Below are 18,021 nucleotides of genomic sequence, written 5' to 3'. Positions count from 1 at the left end.
AGCATAGGGATGTTGAGGAGCCCATTTACAGGGCTGTGTGGGTGTCTGGCCTTAAGCCGGAGTTCAGTTGAATGGCACAGTAGCAGGTGTGCGTGTGATTTGCTTGTATCTGGCTGTGTGGCTGCCTGTAACTGGTACGATACTGATTTGCGCCTGGCCATTACTGAAGTAAAGTATTCGCTCTGCAGTCGCCGAGTGTAAACAAACGCGCGGTATCTGGAACCCGCACTCGATGTCTCGAGCCCAAACGTAACACTCAGGGCGGCGCGCGGTTACTTGCCATGTGGGGGCCAGGCCCCGGCTGTCATCAGCTGTCACCGTCTCGAGGACTCGAAGCGAAGTGTGCTCCCAGTCCCTCTCACGCCCAGTACGGTCTCCTGCTGACTGATGACCGGGGGCCGCTGCCCGGGCTTTCATCCTGCCATTAATCTGGCCCGCATGTTTAACTTGTAGTGGTTTATTTAAGAACTCTCTTCCAGGGGCGGAAAGTTGCAGGAAACCGTTCTCACTCACTCATCGTCTCGTCATCGGGTCCCCGGCGGCCCCGATATTGAACTCGTGTCTGTTTACTCTTCTGTTTTGATAAATTGTGCTGGCCCTCGTCTGACTCCACTCATCTCTCTGCCTTGAGTTGACCCGGCCTGCTTTCATTAATCTGCTCTCCCGTCCTGAAGAACCGGAAGACTGCACCTCTGTCGCAGGGCTGAGCTTGTACAGGGAGAAGACCACCGGCCGCCACCGCCTGTCCATTGCCTTCTTATCGCCCACCGCCTGTGTTTATCTTTGAGGAGGGATCACCTCTAGCAGCCTGGCACGTGGTTGCCCTGTATCATAAAAAAAGTAAAGTTCCCTTGTTCCTCTCATTCAAGGATTGCGCAATAAACGGAGGCCCTGCCCCCCTGGTTTTGTGAGTTTCAATGAGACAAGACATTTTGCTCTGGACAGTACCTAAAAGTAAAAAAGTAATATAATAACAACATGAATACTTGCATGGGATGTCCTGTTCATCCATCCGAGCTATCTGGGTGAAGAGTCCTCTCTGAGCTGTGGGAGGATCCAGCCCAGGACAGATCCATGAGGGGCATGGCAGCTTCCGAGCGATGGAGCTTTCAGTACTCAAAGCGGGGACAAAAGGCTTTTAGGTAGGTCCAGCATAAATGCCCTAAAGAAAGTCATAGACAAAAGAATTATGCTGTTCCTCTGAATTGAGAGTCGGATAAAGGGAACCTAGACCAACCTGACCGGAGTGGTTCAAAGTTGGGAATCCATTTAATTGGATTATAATGCCCTCACACACCCTGTCGGGTGTCATACTTCATTATCAGACTGCTCCTTATTGGGTCGGCGGTGCAATACCCGACGGGCTCCTTATAGTAGGGGCACTTTAGCGGAGATCTTTTTCCAACAGCCGTTTGGTGAAGTGGGGGGATGGAGCTTTCCTCTCATATATCCACTGAGCAGCTGCTTGGCCGACCCCATCTACTTTTATTCCCCGTTGGCTGCTCATTCATCGTTGAAACAAATGCGCTGAAGCCCAAGCGCAGGGTTCTTCCAACGCTTTTCAACTCTTGAGTATTTGTTCATTCACTGATGAATTAAATGTGTTTGTGTGTCTTTTATGCTTCGGGGAGTAGCATTGGGGGAAAATTAGCTAATTTGGAATGCCATAAAAGATGAGGCTGGGCTGAGTAAGTGAACTGAGTGCATAATTCGAGTATTACTTTCCAGCAAAGTTCATTATTTTGATCTTACCTACTACCCCCTTTCTTTGGAGGGCTTTGCCCTCACTCCTGGATTGTTTATAAAAGTTGCACAAATGAGAGAAGACCTGGGTGTGGACTTCCTTTCGTTTGTCCCTCTGGTATAGAGGAGGGGCAGAGAGAAGGTTATTTGTTTTACTTTTTCCCATTTTCTTTAAGAGAAGGGGCTATGGAGTGCCTGTGGACTGGAGATAGAATGAACTCCAAGATCACAATAGGAAAAACTAAGGCAAATTCAGACAGTTTATCAATCCTTGAGAACTAGCATCTACAACTGACCATCCTTTTCAGAAGAATGTTATTTCATTAGAATCTCTGTACGATTTTGTAGAAATTCCCCAGAGAAGGTATCAAAGTTAGTGGGAATCAGTAAAATCAGGATCTTCGGATGATCTGTGTTAAGTCAAGATCTTCTATAAGATCGTTCACAGGGTTAGTACATCTATAGGTAACGTATTCATCTCCACATTTACACCAGGAGCACTCCCAAAGGAATAGAAACATGCCTGTTTCAGATAGTTGCTAAAAATAAAAAAAAGGCTCACTAGGTCTAGCCATTCCAGGCAATTTGTGTTCCGTTTAGCTACTTACTACCTTTTGCTCAAAAGTGGCTGAGAGATCAGTTAATAAGTAGTTGACTGGTTATATCCCTAAGACTGCTGTGTTAAATTCAGCTCAGACCATTTTTAGAGCATTTTATGGAACTAAAGTGGCGCTCTTGGCAGAGCAAAATACACTAAGGATGAATTTGGACTAGAGGTGGCATCCCTGATACTACCGACCCAAGTGCTCAGTTTGTCATCATCTATCATTTGATTTTGGCGAACAGACTGGCAGCAACAGGCACTGGGGCCTGCACACTGAAATAGCTTCATTGATTTCTTTCCGATCGAAGCCAGTCCAACATTATGCCGCCAAATGGATCAATTTCCCAAACAGATCACCATCTGTGGCGTCCCGCAAGGCTCCATCTTGAGTCCCTCTCTGTTTAATAGCTGTGTGGCCCAGTTAGCAGATTTTTTAAAGAAATACCAACTTTCCTTCACCTGCTGTGAAATTATAGCCATTGTCTTTCCTTGGACCGGGGAAAACGAAGCATAGAAATGTTACAAGGTCCCTCTGCTTGACTTAACTTTTGCCATTTACTCAAGCTGTGACATCTCTTATGGGAAAATGACACTTCGTCTATGATGCATCAGAGCTGGAAGCCACCTTAGCTTGGGCCCCTGACTGTCTCCGTGCCTCACTGCAGGCCATGGAATGCCATGCAGACTTCTTTCCTTCTGGTGGTCTGCGGCAGTCTGCTTGGCATTCCATGGCCTGCAGTAAAGCACGGAGACAGTCAGGAGGTGGGGTAGTCCAGCCTTCTGCTTCTCCAGCACTCTGAGAGGGAGTCACTTCATAAAGATAGTAGAGGAAGGGCCACTCTGACCGTAGGCTGCTCCTTCTGTTGTGATTGGTTCCTGGTTCCCTCAGTTGCCCCTTCCAACTGGTTTCTCTGTTTGGATTGGTTACGGGACCTAGTTTGTTCTGTGTTACTGCACCACACTTAAAAAGAGGGTCCAAACCCTCCACACCTGAGAAAGAAGGTGTTTGTCAAAACATGACTGTCCTTTGGTGTCCCACGCAGGACCCTGCCGGGGTGTATGCTTCGCATTTCTATTCTGGTAACTCCCCTCTGGAGAGGATCGGGCCCTCTTCCTTGCCTGCTCGTGAGCGCCACCACCTCATCCTCAGGAGACAGGACTGTTGTTCTGTCCTGAGGGGCAAAACTATATGGGTTCCAGGAGCAGGGCAGCGCTCTCTGTGCCACTGCCAATGCTCCTTTCTGGTGGGCGTTGGCCAGCTCCCAGTCCCTGTCCCTCCAGTTTTCCTCATTGTCCCAGCCGTGGGAGCTGGCCATGAAGAGTTGGCATTTCTCTACCCGATGACGGGGGCCTGCCCCCCATAGCGATCCCTGACACTGTCCTTCGAGCATTCCGAACAAGGCCCAAGCTAAGGTGGCCTGCTCTGATGCATCATAGACGAAGTGTAATTTTCCCATAAGAGATGTCACAACTTGGGTAAATGGCAAGGATAGACGATGGCTATAATTTCTTACTGTTGAGTTTTAATGCCACGCTAGAGGCCCCGAGTGTGTGCTCCAGATCCTATGCAGTGGCATGTGCATGTAAGTAAAAGGATTATGAGAATGGGTTGCCTAGGTGCACACACACACCTGTTTGTGGTTGCCCTTGCTCTGCCAGGGCCGCTACTCTAGGTCTTGTTCACTTTGCCCACTTCTGGCTCGAAGTTTGAGGCCCCTGTGTTTACTGTGGTATTTGCTGTGATACTGATGCACCTCTGCAGGTGGGGGTCACACGGAGGAAACGGGTCGAGGCGCACTGGCCTATATGGATGTAACTTGGATTGCAACAGGCACTGTCTCGCAAAGCCCAGCAGGGCTGGGTAGAGTCATTTGTGTAGCAGGCACAGACCTTGGAAAACTTGAAGCTGTCCTGCTCAGTGCTGACTGACGGGCCCTTTCATTGGCAGATCTCGTTGCTATTGGAGACCGAGTGTTGTCCCGGCTTTTAAGCAGCACTGCCGGAGGGAAAGAAAGAGAAGTTCTGGCACAGGCCCATTTTTTGAACTTCTTGGCAGGAACTAAATAATAACCATCTCTTAGCAACATCTGCACAATAGTAGAAGGCTGATCTCATCCACAGGCACACCCCGAGGCCCGTGCCTGGACGCGCTAGCTTGCTTTTGTAAAATATTTGTGTGTTTGCTAGGCTTCTTTTTGGGAGGCAAAGGTGAACAATTTCCCTCATAACATGTATCGTACGAGCAGCAGGAGTACATATTTCCCTCTCAAGCACACAGCAAGAAAAGGTACTACACGCAAGCTGCAGCATGCAAGCTTCCTTCACACATGCCCACTCCAGGCAGCACCATGGCTCTCAAACACAGAGCAGGAAAGGCCCTACGCACAAGATGCGTGCAAGCTTCCTTCACACATGCCCACTCCAAGCAGCACCATGGCTCTCAAGCACAGAGCAAGAAAGGCACTACGCGCAAGCTGCATGCAAGCTTCCTTTAGACATGACCACTCCAGGCAGCACCATGGCTCTCAAGCACAGAGCAGGAAAGGCACTACGCGCAAGCAGCATGCAAGCTTCCTTCACACATGCCCACTCCAGGCAGCACCATGGCTCTCAAACACAGATCAGGAAAGGCCCTACGCGCAAGATGCATGCAAGCTTCCTTCACACATGCCCACTCCAGGCAGCACCATGGCTCTCAAACACAGAGCAGGAAAGGCCCTATGCGCAAGATGCATGTAAGCATCCTTCACACATGCCCAGTACAGGCAGCACCATGGCTCTCAAACACAGATCAGGAAAGGCCCTACGCGCAAGATGCATGCAAGCTTCCTTCACACATGCCCACTACAGGCAGCACCATAGCAAGTTTAACTCAAACGTAGGACAGGTGTAGGCCAGGCAACAGCTGTGCAAACGTCCCTCACACCTAGAAAGAGGCAAAGCAAGTCGCAGCACTCCAGCCTTCTTTCAGCACACAGGACATATACAGCCTAGGCCCTAGCATTTGCAGGTTTGCCATGCACATCTAACAAGTGAAGTGCACGCTTCCTCACACTGAATAGTTGCAGCTTGGGTACCAGCAGTGCAAGCCTCATTCACACTCACACACACAACAGGTGCCGCATACACAGAAGGATACAGTGGCGGCTCCTCCGCTAAGGCCAATGCCCGGCCTATCGGCTTTGCCAATGCTTGTTGCCCTTCCTGTTAACCCACGCCACAGTAGGCTTTGTAATTACTTCACATCCCCTACTGACAAGACTTAACTCAGTAAGATCTCTACCACTTGTCATATGCTAACTCTGGTCGATATTTATCCAATACACGCTTTTTTGGAGGGGAGAGTGGTGCTCAAAAGATATATTTCACTGTGTGGAAATTTGGGGAAATAAATGGGTGCTTTGGTATGCCTGTTATAAAAGCCTTTCTAAAAGGAATGTTCCTAAGCTCCCCCCACTGCAAAGATAACACTTGTATTCAGGAAGCAGCACAAGCCCTTCGAAGAAATAATTATTTATTTTTGCATTATAATTAACGTGTGTCACCACCTGCAAAAGCAAGGTATCTTTGGGAGGAAAAATGCAAATGATGAGACGGAAATTAAATAACCTCCTTAAATCTCTTTGAATGCTCAGGTTTGGAGGAAAACAGGGAGATTCTACTTTTTATTGGGAGAAATGTAAAGTACATCATGCCTTCTCTTACATAAGGGAGGACCTTTGATGCGCCTTTCTGCCGGAGAGCGCATCACTGGACTGTGCGTACATCACATCTGATCATCTTGGACTCCAATAGCAAGGGAACGATGATCTTCCAATCGCTTCATTTTTTCCCATATATGTTGAATGTTTCAATGAATTTGAAACCACAGACCTATGAATGGATGAGAAAATTGGAATATCTCTCTCCAGTAATTTTGCAGCTTTCCGCCAGAGCCACATACTTTCTACTTTCATCGTGCTGGGATATACTGGTTACTCACTTATATACAGTGATGGTGATGTTTATGTGCAAAGGAGTTGCGATGAACTTCTTATGCTGTAGGATTTTCAAATTACCCCAAATACTAGGAAGTTTTTCTCCTCGGTGGAACTTGCACTGCTGTAATACTGATGTGTATGTGTGGATGAGTGTAGCCTTAGTGCACTAATGCATCTGTAATGGGGCATTGGACGTATTTCGGTAGAGGAGATAAAATGTATATGAGATCCTTTAATTCATTAAGGGTGGCAGAGGCCTGGTGATGGGCTGGACCAATGGCCTCATGAGCTGGCAGGGTCTTTATCGATGGTAAGTGTGTTTCTCCTTGAATATTTTGGTATTTTGCTCCTTTGAACCATAGGACTCCTAGTGGCAGCTTGATGTGTGAAGGGATTTTTTTCAAGTTCTTCGGTTCATAGGAGAAGGCTGGGTTCATGGTTATATTTTTCTATTTCTTGGTTTTGAGGCTCGCGAGGCCTTGGCCCCTTGCAGCGTAGCCCACCTAAAGTAGTCCGTCAGCCAGGTATGCTAGTGCACAGATCTGTTTTGAGCTTTAAGTGATGTGGCAGGCATTGGAAGTGCAGTCTTGAGGGGCAGCCAGGACAGATCCCTCAGGGTGGCAGTGATGTAGTCATGTGTTTTTATTGGTGTCCATGTTCGGCAGATGTTGCCTCGCGCCTTCCTTCCGGTGACACATACCTCATCCAGCTGGTAACTGTTTTCCACACAGTACTTGCCTTGCCACCTCCCTTTTAGCGCAAGTGACTCAATTTTGAGATTTCGAAAAGCTGTGAAATGATGTTACCTTAAATATATTCTGGCTCTCTGGTATTCCGAAAGGGTGAAGCCTGTGGGTGTGTGGGGAATACCCACTTGCTCCTTTGACACGAGTCCCTGCAAGATAATTGCGTGGGTCTCACAGGTGTGTGCTTCTTTTCATCTTCAAAGGTCACCTCATTTATTTTGTACTTGGTATATATTTTTAGTTCCTTGGCTCACGGAGATGTGTACACTAAGGACCAGCGGACTGCACTCTGTGGTACGTCGTTTCTGCACTGCTGTTCTACCTTACGCCTAAAAAACATCATTGTATCATGTCGTCGTAAAGCGGCCTATAAGGGGTGGGTGTAAGGGGCACACATGAAATGAGTGAGGTTGGCCACCAAAGGAATAAGGAGCACACAGGGGAAACTGTGAGGGGCGGCAGCTGGGAGACCCGTAGAGCAAATCAAACTGGAAAGAGCTAGCAGGAGTGTACAGAGAGTTGTAAGTTAGTCCTCCTGCAGTTCAATGCAAGCTCACAGTGGAGGTGGAAGGATACACCTAACAGCCAGTAGCATCATGTTAGAGAATAATACTCCCTAAGGCTTGCAATACGATGTAATTGACTAACTCATAAGCTGATCTCTGAAAGAGGCTGGCCATAACAAGCCACTCGATGTCAGGGGTGGGCTAACAGTCACCTCTAAGTATTTCGTAAGCAAAAGATGTGTTTGTCATGTTTGCTATCAACCCAGACCTAGAAAATGTGAAATATTTCATCTTGTTGGTGTCTTGCTCAGTGGGCCTTATGAGACAATCCCTATGGCATCGAATAAAGTCTAACAAATATTTGGTGCAATTTTCCGATTCTTTTATTTGCCACCATTATTTTTTTTTCACTGGTTCATAACATTCCACTGTTATGCATAGGCCTCTTTAGTGAAAGTGTTGCATAATATTGTGTCTGCCAAAGCACGCTCTGGGTATTTTGGACCTTATGCGTGCCACTGCCATGATGGGGCCTTTTCTATGTGCGGTTCCAAAACTGAAAGGACATGCACTGCAGACCGCACAGGAAATATGTTAGATGCCCGTGTCAGAGGGCAGTCAACGGGCAATCGGAAGAACTTACTGTTAATTCCCTTCCGGGTCCATGCCTCAAACTGCACAATTTCATTACAAATTATGTCATACATGAAAAATAAGAGTTAAATATTGTTTTCAGTTCTCAAGTTCCTCTGCAATAAGAGTGCTCAAAGTAGGTACAGGAGCAAGGAATCCAGGCCACATTATCCAGATCTCCAGATCGCCACATACAGTGAATCGGAATGTAAGTCAGGTACGTATTCTGTGGTTATCGTGAAAACCTGGCATGGATCTGGACCTTTACTGGACGCACCTGCCATGCAGTGTAACACTGTTTTTTTTTTTTTTTTTTTTTTTTTTTTTTTTTTTTTCTAAATTTATTGAACAATAATTCGGTTACAAGTATGGGCCTACAACCACCCGGGCCGGCCGCTAGGTACATAAGGAAATATATACATATCAAGGCTGCAGTCCGTTCCCAGGGCACTGCCCCGCAGTGGCTCAAGATAGTTCTCGAAGAACAGCAAGCATCAGTCCAACAGTAACAGAAACAAAAGAAAAAACAATAAAAACAAAAGGCGAGTTACGAGGGATACCGGTGCGGTTCAGGCTCCCCCCGGGGAACTCCAGTCAGAACATTCGAGCAATCCGCTAAAGAGAGGAGTACCGGGAGGCCGGGGACGGAGGGGGGGGGGGAAGGGGATCAAGGGAGATGAACGTCCATATGGAGTTGTTACAAAAAGCGCCAGGAGCCGTCAAGGGTCAGGGGGACATGGCGATATCAGTGTCTACCAGGGGGGGCGTACAGATGCCTCCGCGATACGCATTCCACTGACCCCAAATTCTACCCCATGCCCCCGGCTTGCCACGGGCCACATACACTGTCTTCTCCCGAAACATACACCAGTCCATGTTCTCCTTCCATACTGACACGGTGGGCGGCCGTTGAGCGCCCCAGAGTTGCGCTATATCCCTCTTGGCAATCATGTTCCCTAGGGCCGCCCACCGAGTCTGAGCCGCATTGTAGTCATTGGGCTCCCACACATTCAGGACACAGCGACGCACCTCCGGCAGCAGCACAACCCCGGTGACCTGTCCCATAACCGTGTGGACCCGGCGCCAGTAGTCCGCCACCTCGCGACACTCCCAAAGGATATGAAGAAAGGTGGCGCTGAGCCCGCAGCCTCGTTTACAGAGCCCGTCGTCGGAAAATCCCATCGCGACCAAGCGCGGACCCGTAACATACACCCGGTGGAGAATCTTGAGCTGTACCAACCGGAGACGAGCCGGAATGGCAACCTCCTTGGGGGACGACAGTGCAGACTGCCAGTCTTCGTCATCCAATTCGACCCCATCCCCAGTCCAAGCCTCCCGAAGGCGCACCAGGAGATCCGCCCGGTGATTAATCAATTTTTTATAAATTAAAGAAATAGTACTATCAGGGACATGTCCGTCAAGTACGCGGTCCTCGAGGGGCGAGGAAACAGGGATCTTGGTCCCCTCCCCGAAGACCGAGAGCAGGGCGTGTCGAACCTGGGCGTAGCGGAAGAACTCCCTGTCGGTCAGCTCGTATTCGGCCTGGAGCACCGCGAAAGTCTTGACCGTGCCCTTGTGCCACAGGTCTCCCACTTTGCTGATACCAATCGTGTCCCACTGGTCAAACCCCTTGGTGGTCCACAAGCTGCCCAGGCGATCGGAGGCAAACAAGGGAGTAGCACATGTCATTCGCTCACTCCAGCCCATGGCCGCAGTGGCAGCCCTCCAGGTCCGCACAGCAATCTTAGTAGGACCCGTAAGGGTCCGGTCAGCCAGGCGGGAATAAAGTGCCCTGTTGTAGTTCCCGCCGGGAAGCAGGAACTTGTCCATCTCATACGCCGGATTCAAGCCGGGCGCATACGTGGCGTGGTTAATGGCAGATAGCTGCGAGGCCCAATAGTACCTGCGAATGTCAGGAAGCGCGATGCCCCCGTCATACCAGGGGAGAGTGAGCTTGGCAAGAGCAATACGCGCCCGGCCGTTCCACACCAGTCTCCTCTGCAGGCTCTCCACCTCCCGAAAGTAGGCCACTGGGATAACGTCGAAGGAGTTCTGGAGTGCATAGAGGAACCTGGGAAGGGACATCATTTTAAACAGCGCGGACCGACCCAGCGGGGACAGGGGCAGCCTGCACCACCGGGCCGTGTCCTCACGCAGTCGCCGAAGTGGACGCAGAAGATTCTGCTCGTAACGAGCCACCGGGTCCAGCGAAACGTATATCCCCAGGTACTTAAAGCCGCTCAGAGATATTTGAATCGGGAGCCGAGGCGGCAAGAGAGGAGGACCACCAGCGATGGGATAAACGCAGGATTTAGACCAATTGATCGTGAGACCCGAATTGTTCCCAAAGGAGGTCAGAACGTCAAAGAGGACGTTGAGTGACTGCCGCGGTGAGGTGAGATACAGGAGAATGTCGTCCGCATACAGCGAGACCCGATCTTCAAAGCCCGGGCCCCACCGGATCCCTCTAAGCGAGGGCTCCCAACGGAGCCAGGCAGCGAGTGGCTCCAGGGCGAGAGCAAAAAGCAACGGGGACAACGGGCACCCCTGCCTCGTGCCCCTGCCGAGGGCAAAGGGCCGAGAGACCCGCCCATTCACCACCACTTGAGCCATGGGTCCCGTGTAAAGGAGCCTCACCCAGCCAATAAATCCCTCTCCAAAGCCGAATTTATCCAAGACGGCCCAGAGGAATGGCCACTCAATAGTGTCAAATGCCATCGTGGCATCCAAAGAAACCAGCACGGCCGGTTCGGTGAGGAGCTCCGCCCTGGCGAGGACCCCATGCAGACGCCGCAAGTTAAGAGCGGTGTTGCGGTGCGGGATAAAGCCGCATTGGTCCGGATGAATAAGGTCGCACACGACACTCAGCAATCGATTGGCCAGGACTTTCGCCAGGATTTTAGGCTCCGCATTGAGCAATGAAATAGGCCGGTAAGAGGTACAGCGGTCACGCGGCTTGCCCTCCTTGGGGAGAACGACTATAGTGGCCAAGCGCTGGTCGGCCGGAAGGGAACCCGCCGCAAGAGAGTCGCGGAACATGCGGCCGAGGAAGGGCGCAAGCTTATCAGGACGCAATTTGTATAGTTCAATGGGCAGACCGTTAGGACCCATAGCCTTGCCCGAGCGAAGGGAACGAATCGCGGTCGCTATTTCATCCGACGATAAAGGGGCGTCCAGCCGCTCCCGGTCCTCAACGGACAGGCCGGGCAGAGCAATATCTCTCAGTAGGAGGCGAGAGTCATCCTCGTCCCTGTCAGTCACCGGGGAGTACACCGCCCGGAGGTGGTCAGCGAAGCATTCCACAATCTCATCCGGCTCAGTCACACACACACCATCCGCAGCACGCAACTCGGGGACCACACGATTCACTCTCTCCTTTTTGTCCAGCCACGCAATCAACTTTCCCGCCTTGTCCCCCGCGTCATACAATCGGCCCAGCTGTTCCCTATACATAGTTTTGGCCGCGTCAGTGACCAGGGACCTATATTCGAACTGTTTCAGGCTAAGGGCATGTAGCCCGTCCGGAGTAACATTCGCCTCCAAGGCCGACTCCAGCCCCGAGACGTCAGTCTCCAGCTTCACCACCGCCTCGCTCCCAACCTTCTTGGCCACCACTATCTGGGCGAGGGCGTGTCCGCGTATAACAGTTTTAAAGGCTTCCCAAAGGGACAATGCAGACGACACCGACCCCTCGTTTTCACTGAAGTATTGGTCCATGGCCTTAACCAGGCTGTCACGAGTCACAGGGTCCCGCAGGTACCAGGGGTTAATGGGAGCTATCCGCCCCGCGGACCGCGACCCGGTGTCAAAGAGAAGCCACAGCGGAGAATGGTCGGAGATACCACGCGCCAGGTGTCTGACCTCTCGAATCCGACCAGTCTGCGCCGCGGGCATAAGGAAGTAGTCTAACCTGGAGAGACTCCCATGCGCCCCCGAGTGAAAGGTGAACTGGCACTGGGTCGGATGCATTAGTCTCCAACTATCCACCAAGCCGAAGGTCTCCAACATCCCACCCAGCCATAACTGGGCAGCGGGGAGGGTCCTCGGTGGGTGACGATCCAGTTCACCCGAAACCACAGAATTAAAGTCCCCGCCCATGAGCAGGAGGCCGTCCGGGAGGTCAAGCAGCATTCGACCCAAATCAGTAAAGGTGGAGTTCTGGAGGCCCGGGGGGACGTAGACTGAAACCAGGATAAGGGGCTGCCCCTCCCACCTCCCAATCAGACACACATAGCGCCCTCTTTCATCCGAGACTATCCTCGTGATCTCCACCGGAAGGGAGGTTCGCAGGAGAATGCCCACCCCCCTGGAGCCAGTTGTGAAACCAGAATGGGCTACGAGGCGGTATCCCCCCCTGTTCATCGCATGGCAGACATTGCCGACCAAATGCGTCTCCTGGAGAAACACCACATCAGGAGTCAAACGACGCAAATATTGCAGTACAACACCCCGCTTAATACGGTCCCCCAACCCATTGACGTTCCACGACATAAGCCTCAACCCGTCTCCCCCCGTCCCCTCCAATAGAGCAAGAGGCCCCCAGCCCGCAGCACCGCTCCCAAATATGGATAAAAATCAATACCTCGCCCTGTAAACAAAAAACACACAACTAAACAACCCCTCTTCCCCCCCAACCCCACCCCAAGTCCAACGCCCCCCACCCTGCACCCCTGCGGGCCAAAGACCCCCCCCAACTTGCAGTGTGCCTGTCGCCCCACTAACCCCATTCTACAAAAAGACCCCGGAGGAGGAAAGGGACCCGAACCCGCCCGCACCCCTCACGGGTCCTGGTAAAACACAGTATGCAAAAGAAGTAAGACCCAACTGTACAGTGCAAAACCGCAAAAGCAAGGACCAAAAGTCAGTCTAAGGGGACCCGTCACCTGCGGTGCCCCCAGAGGGCCCGGGCCGGCCACCCCCGTCCGGCAGCGAGTCCAGCCAGTCACTTGCGGCCACAGGAGTGTCAAAAAAGACTGTCCGCTCTCCATGCTCCACTCGAAGTTTCGCCGGGTAGAGCATCGAATACTTCAGGCCTAGCTCGCGGAGACGGCGCTTCACCCCTTGGAATCCCATCCGCTGTTTCTGGACCAGTTGCGTGAAGTCCGGGTAAAAGTTGATGGTCGAGTTCTCGTAGCGGACCGGGCCACGGGTCCGTGAAGCCTGCAGAATAGCATCGCGGTCCCTGTAGTGGAACAGTTTAGCCACGATAGGCCTCGGGGGGGCCCCCGGCCGCGGCCGGCCGCCAGGAACTCGATGGGCCCGCTCCACAGCGAAGAATTTGCTTAGGCCAACCGGGGACAGCTGCTGCAGGATAAGTTCCTCGACCACGAGGTCCACCGGGCGGCTGTCGGAGGACTCCGGTACCCCAATGATGCGGATATTGTTGCGTCGGGCCCGTCCCTCGAAGTCCTCAAGCCGCCGGGCCATATGGTCGTTGACCACTCTAATGTCCCCAAGCGCGGCCCGCAGATCCGCCACCTCCGCACCCAGGGTGGAGGTCCGTGTGTCAAGGGCCTGGACCTTTTCGTTGGTTTTAGAGAGGTCGGCCCGAATCAGGGTGACGTCGATCGCGACAGTGTCGATCTTACGGGCCAGGGCCTCATATTGCGTCGCGATAGTTTCCCTGATGCCCTCGATGGCGCCCATAATGTCCTGTAGGGAAGGTTCCGCAGCGACGGTCGTGCCTCCCCCCGCAGCATCCGGGGAGAGGCCAGCAGCGCCAGGGGACCCCCTGCCCTGGGTATAGCGGTCCATGTTGTTGCTCTGGACCGCTCCCCCGCGTAGTGAAGCCTTGGTCTTGCGCCCCTCCGGACCCCCTTTGCCCGCCATGTGAGCGCAGTCACTCAATGGGACCTCCGATCAAGGGGTGCGCGGGTGCCAGCGAAAGGACCACAAACTGCCGGTGTAGGGGTCGGAGGCGTCAGACCCGCCAGTAGGTGAAAGCAAACCTCGGGCAGAGGCCCAGGAGGCACCTCGCCACCTTAAGCACGCACGCCAGCCGATCTCCTGAAGGCCAAAACCGAAACCGAAAGTGCAGAATCGGTAACTGGCACCGCGCTGAGGCCGCTGTTGTTCAATTGCAGCCCGGCCCCACGGGTCACCTCCACCCCGGCCACCTCCGTCGGGTGGGTCCCAAAAGTTCCGGCGACGATAACTCAGGATTCCCAGGTCCGATTAGAGTTTCGAAAAGAGATATATGATCCGCTGGTCTTCATCTCTCAGATTCCATGCACCAAATCAGGATAGTCTCAGGATTTATTCCGAGGAGCAGAAAGGGTCCGGGGAGCCCTGTGCTCACGCGACCATCTTGGATGCGCGCTAGGCTCCTCCCTCCCAGTGTAACACTGTTGATATGAAATGTATCACTTCATAAATGTGTCATCAAATCACTGCACAAGCTGTTAATTACCCATAGACGTTTGAAAATTAGGCATATTTGGGGCAGGTGAGGGAAATAAGTATTAGATTCATAAAACAATAAATGTCAAATCAGAGTAAAGTGTAATCCATTTGTTGTTGTACGAAATCCTGACTCTGAATCATTTATTCCAGCTCTTAACCCAAATTTCTCTTCTCATTCATCTTGCAGCAGAACAACAAAGTGGTCTGTCCTTGGCATTGACACCCTCAGCGCCTCCCTCCCTGCCAGATTCCCCCGTACAGCTGCCGGGCCCACCTGCACTGGTGACTTCTCCATCCACCTTTCAACCCCAACTTTCAGAGCCCATCGCTGATTCGCCGACTGAGGTAGCCCAGTGTGACTTTGAAGAGATGGAGTCTTCCATCACCCCGCTTCCCAGCACCAATGGGACCACCGAGAAGCCAGGCGGTACCCCGGAGCCAGAGGAAGACAAGGCCAAGAAGCTACTCTACTGCTCGCTCTGCAAAGTGGCAGTGAACTCCTTGTCGCAGCTGGAAGCTCACAATAAAGGTAGGTCATTCCCTGTCAAGAGCACTACAGTCCCCTCTGTCAGAGGGGGTTAGTAAACATAACATAACACGTGTATTTGTAAAGTGCACTTATCACCCATGGGTCTCAAGGCGCTGAATAACAGATGGCTATTGTTACCCAACTCAATGCTAGTCAACCTGTTGGATACAGTCTCTTCTGGCATGGATTGAGCAGGATTGTAGCAATGTTATTCTGCCCAACTGTTCTATTCGATAGCCTTTGAAAGTCCCAAGGCTTTCTAGTGCCGTTAGGAGTAGAAGCTCTTCCCAACAGAGTTATGGGGGCAAGGGTTGGTGTCTACAGATCATCCAGCTGGCTCTAGTGAGTGTGGGTAACCTGACCAGCTGAATGTCAGAATATCAAGCACAAAAATATCCTCTCGCAAAAATATTGTATCCAGAAACTGACTACCAGAAAATCATGCAGGTAAATATAGATTTCATATTAGAACATTGGAATGTGGAGCACTCCATTGTAGACAATGGAGTGCTCCATGCTTCTACGGGCCGGTAAAGGCCCGCAGAGCAATATTCCAATGTTTTACAAAAGCCTCTCGAAGCTCGAGGGGATTTAAATCCCCTCAAGCTTCGAGAAGCCTTTGTTTAATTCATTAGAACATTCTGCCCTCTAGTGGCAGAATGTTCTAATAGCCTTATAGCCCTTCGTAGCAGGGCTATACCGCTATTAAAGTCCCGCTGCTTTTGTTAAAGTCCCTCGCCTTCGGCTCGGGCCTTTAACGCTGCAGCGGGCCTTTAATAGCTGGTATAGCCCGCTATGGCGGACTATAAGGCTATATTAATTCCTCATCTGTGTACTTTGAAGACTTGTATATCGTCATGGCATATATATGTGGAATTCAGAATAGTAAATCTATATTATATACATATTATATAGATTTACATTTACAATTTGTTTAGTCAATTCTGGCTACGATAATTTTGTAGTATAATATTTAAGACTCAGTATTTTAGACCTATACCATGTGGACTGTAGGATGTTGATACCCCCCTCCCCCCCACACCAGTGGTGAGGCAGAGGCTGTTTCAGCCGTCCACCTAACCCGTGCGAGTCTGATTGAAGCTTGCGGATGTCACTGTTGATATGTTCTTAGGTAGGTGTGTGGGCAAATGCCTGGAGTGTGGAATACTGTCCCTGCATAGATTTACTTTATTCCTAATTTTGATTTGTGTTCGCAAACATACATACATTTCCAGGTTGAACACAAGGCCTGAATAGGTCCGGATCACCAAATAGGCAAAGCAGGCACCGGCCTATGAGCCCTACTTCTTTTAGGAGCCCCAGCGACAACAGATTTAAATAATATTGATGTGATTGTGAAAGAAAATTACAATCAAGCTTTCTTAAATATTGTTCCCAAAAGAAAAAAAATAAATCCACTAAAAGAAACGAAAACTTTACATTAAAGACTCAATAGAAAAAATACTGTACTAATGTAATTCACCCATTAACAACTTAAAGTACATAAACCAGAGACATCTGGGGCCCTATTATGTATAGGGCGCACTTTCCCTGTTTGCGTTCTGCCGCACCTTCACACAGGTTTGCCAGGCGCAAACAAGGAAGGTGCGTCCTAGTACATAGAATACGCTGCCCCCAGAGCAGCCGCGAACTTGCACTGCGCCCTGGGCTGTGCATTCCTGTGAAAAACGGGGCGCCTGCTTTAAGGCCGCTCCATGTTTTCACGGTGCAGGCGGGTGCAATCAGTGACTACACCTACCTGCAAGGCAATATCTGGGGTGTCCATGGGACCCCCTTTCCCCCCTCCAGAGGGCTACTCTCAGGTAGGCTACTCTCAGGGGGTGCACTGATAGTGCACTTACTTTTAGGTGGCGCACTGTCAGTGTGCCTCCTAAGAGCTTCTTTGACCCCGGCACCCACGTCTGTAATAGGGTGCGGGCGCAGAGGCAAAGGGATTCCCTCATTTGCACGGGGCACATAAGTGGGCTGGTGTGGTATGTGCGCTAGTGCATCGGCATCACAGAAGGGGCTACACAAGCCCTTTCTCTAATACCAAAGTGCCCCTGGGGGCGCGCAAAGTGGCGCTACCGCCTTTGAGCCCCCAGGGCACTTTATGTAATACGGCTCCAGATTCACCTAACAGGTTGTCTCTTAAAAGCTCATTTTCTGGCAGCTGTCGGTTCCTAAAAAAAAATCCTGTGCATTGGGTATTAGGAGAAAAATTGCGAGGGGGGGCCCGAAATTTCGTCTGCCTCCACAGGGTGTTGTAATCTGGCACTGAGCCTGAATCCTTCCCCTGCCTGGTTCAAACCAGTACATTGTCGCACGTTATCCGTTATGTCAGTCTAACTGAGTGCAGCTGGAACTCCCTGCGCCTTTTATGAAGCATCTGTTAGAAACATTTTCCAAATATACGGTTTTAAAACGGCCTTGGGATTTCTAGCCCAGGCCGTTAAAATTATTGGCAGAAAACAGGTGGGTGGAGGGTCTTTTTACTTAGTGACAGCAACAAAGAGGGAAGTGTGTTACTATGACAAGGGGAGCTATTCATGCTTCTTGCGTACAGTGTGACGAGTGCCACTGAAACTGCTGAGCAATCTTTGTTTTGAGTAGAATTGAAGCTTACGCTGCTGCTGTCTGTGCTGTGCCTGTTTTGTGTGGAAGGGAAGTTTGCACTGGTGCTGCTGTCCCAGTTGTGCACAAGAAATCAGCAGGAATTGCTTCTGTCAGCACTGTATCCGTTCTCTCCGAGGGAAACGCATGGTTTTGCTTCCAGTGCTGCTGCTGTTCGTGTGTGTGAGGGACGCTTGCACCAGTGCAGCCCACGTTGGACACGCTCGGCTTCCTGCCTCGTGACAGGCGCCCTAGAGATCACGTG

The 18,021-nt window shown here is 51.1% G+C and overlaps 1 protein-coding gene across 9 annotated transcripts in view; it reads left to right on the top strand.

Annotated features, from left to right (window-relative positions):
- Positions 1-18,021, top strand: part of ZNF385A (zinc finger protein 385A) — an 850,943-nt gene that overhangs the window by 797,964 nt on the left and 34,958 nt on the right. For 7 of the 9 annotated variants that reach the window (XM_085654752.1, XM_085654755.1, XM_085654754.1 and 4 more), the window contains one exon: positions 14,802-15,143. In XM_085654752.1, the coding sequence (XP_085510878.1) occupies positions 14,802-15,143 (342 nt within the window). The remainder of the gene's footprint in view (positions 1-14,801; positions 15,144-18,021) is intronic. The other 2 variants (XM_085654753.1, XM_085654761.1) reach the window with 1 other exon arrangement.

The sequence above is a fragment of the Triturus cristatus genome, chromosome 4_1 (genome assembly GCF_964204655.1).
Source record: "Triturus cristatus chromosome 4_1, aTriCri1.1, whole genome shotgun sequence".
Lineage (NCBI taxonomy): Eukaryota > Metazoa > Chordata > Amphibia > Caudata > Salamandridae > Triturus > Triturus cristatus.
This window is presented reverse-complemented; position numbering and strand designations above follow the sequence as displayed.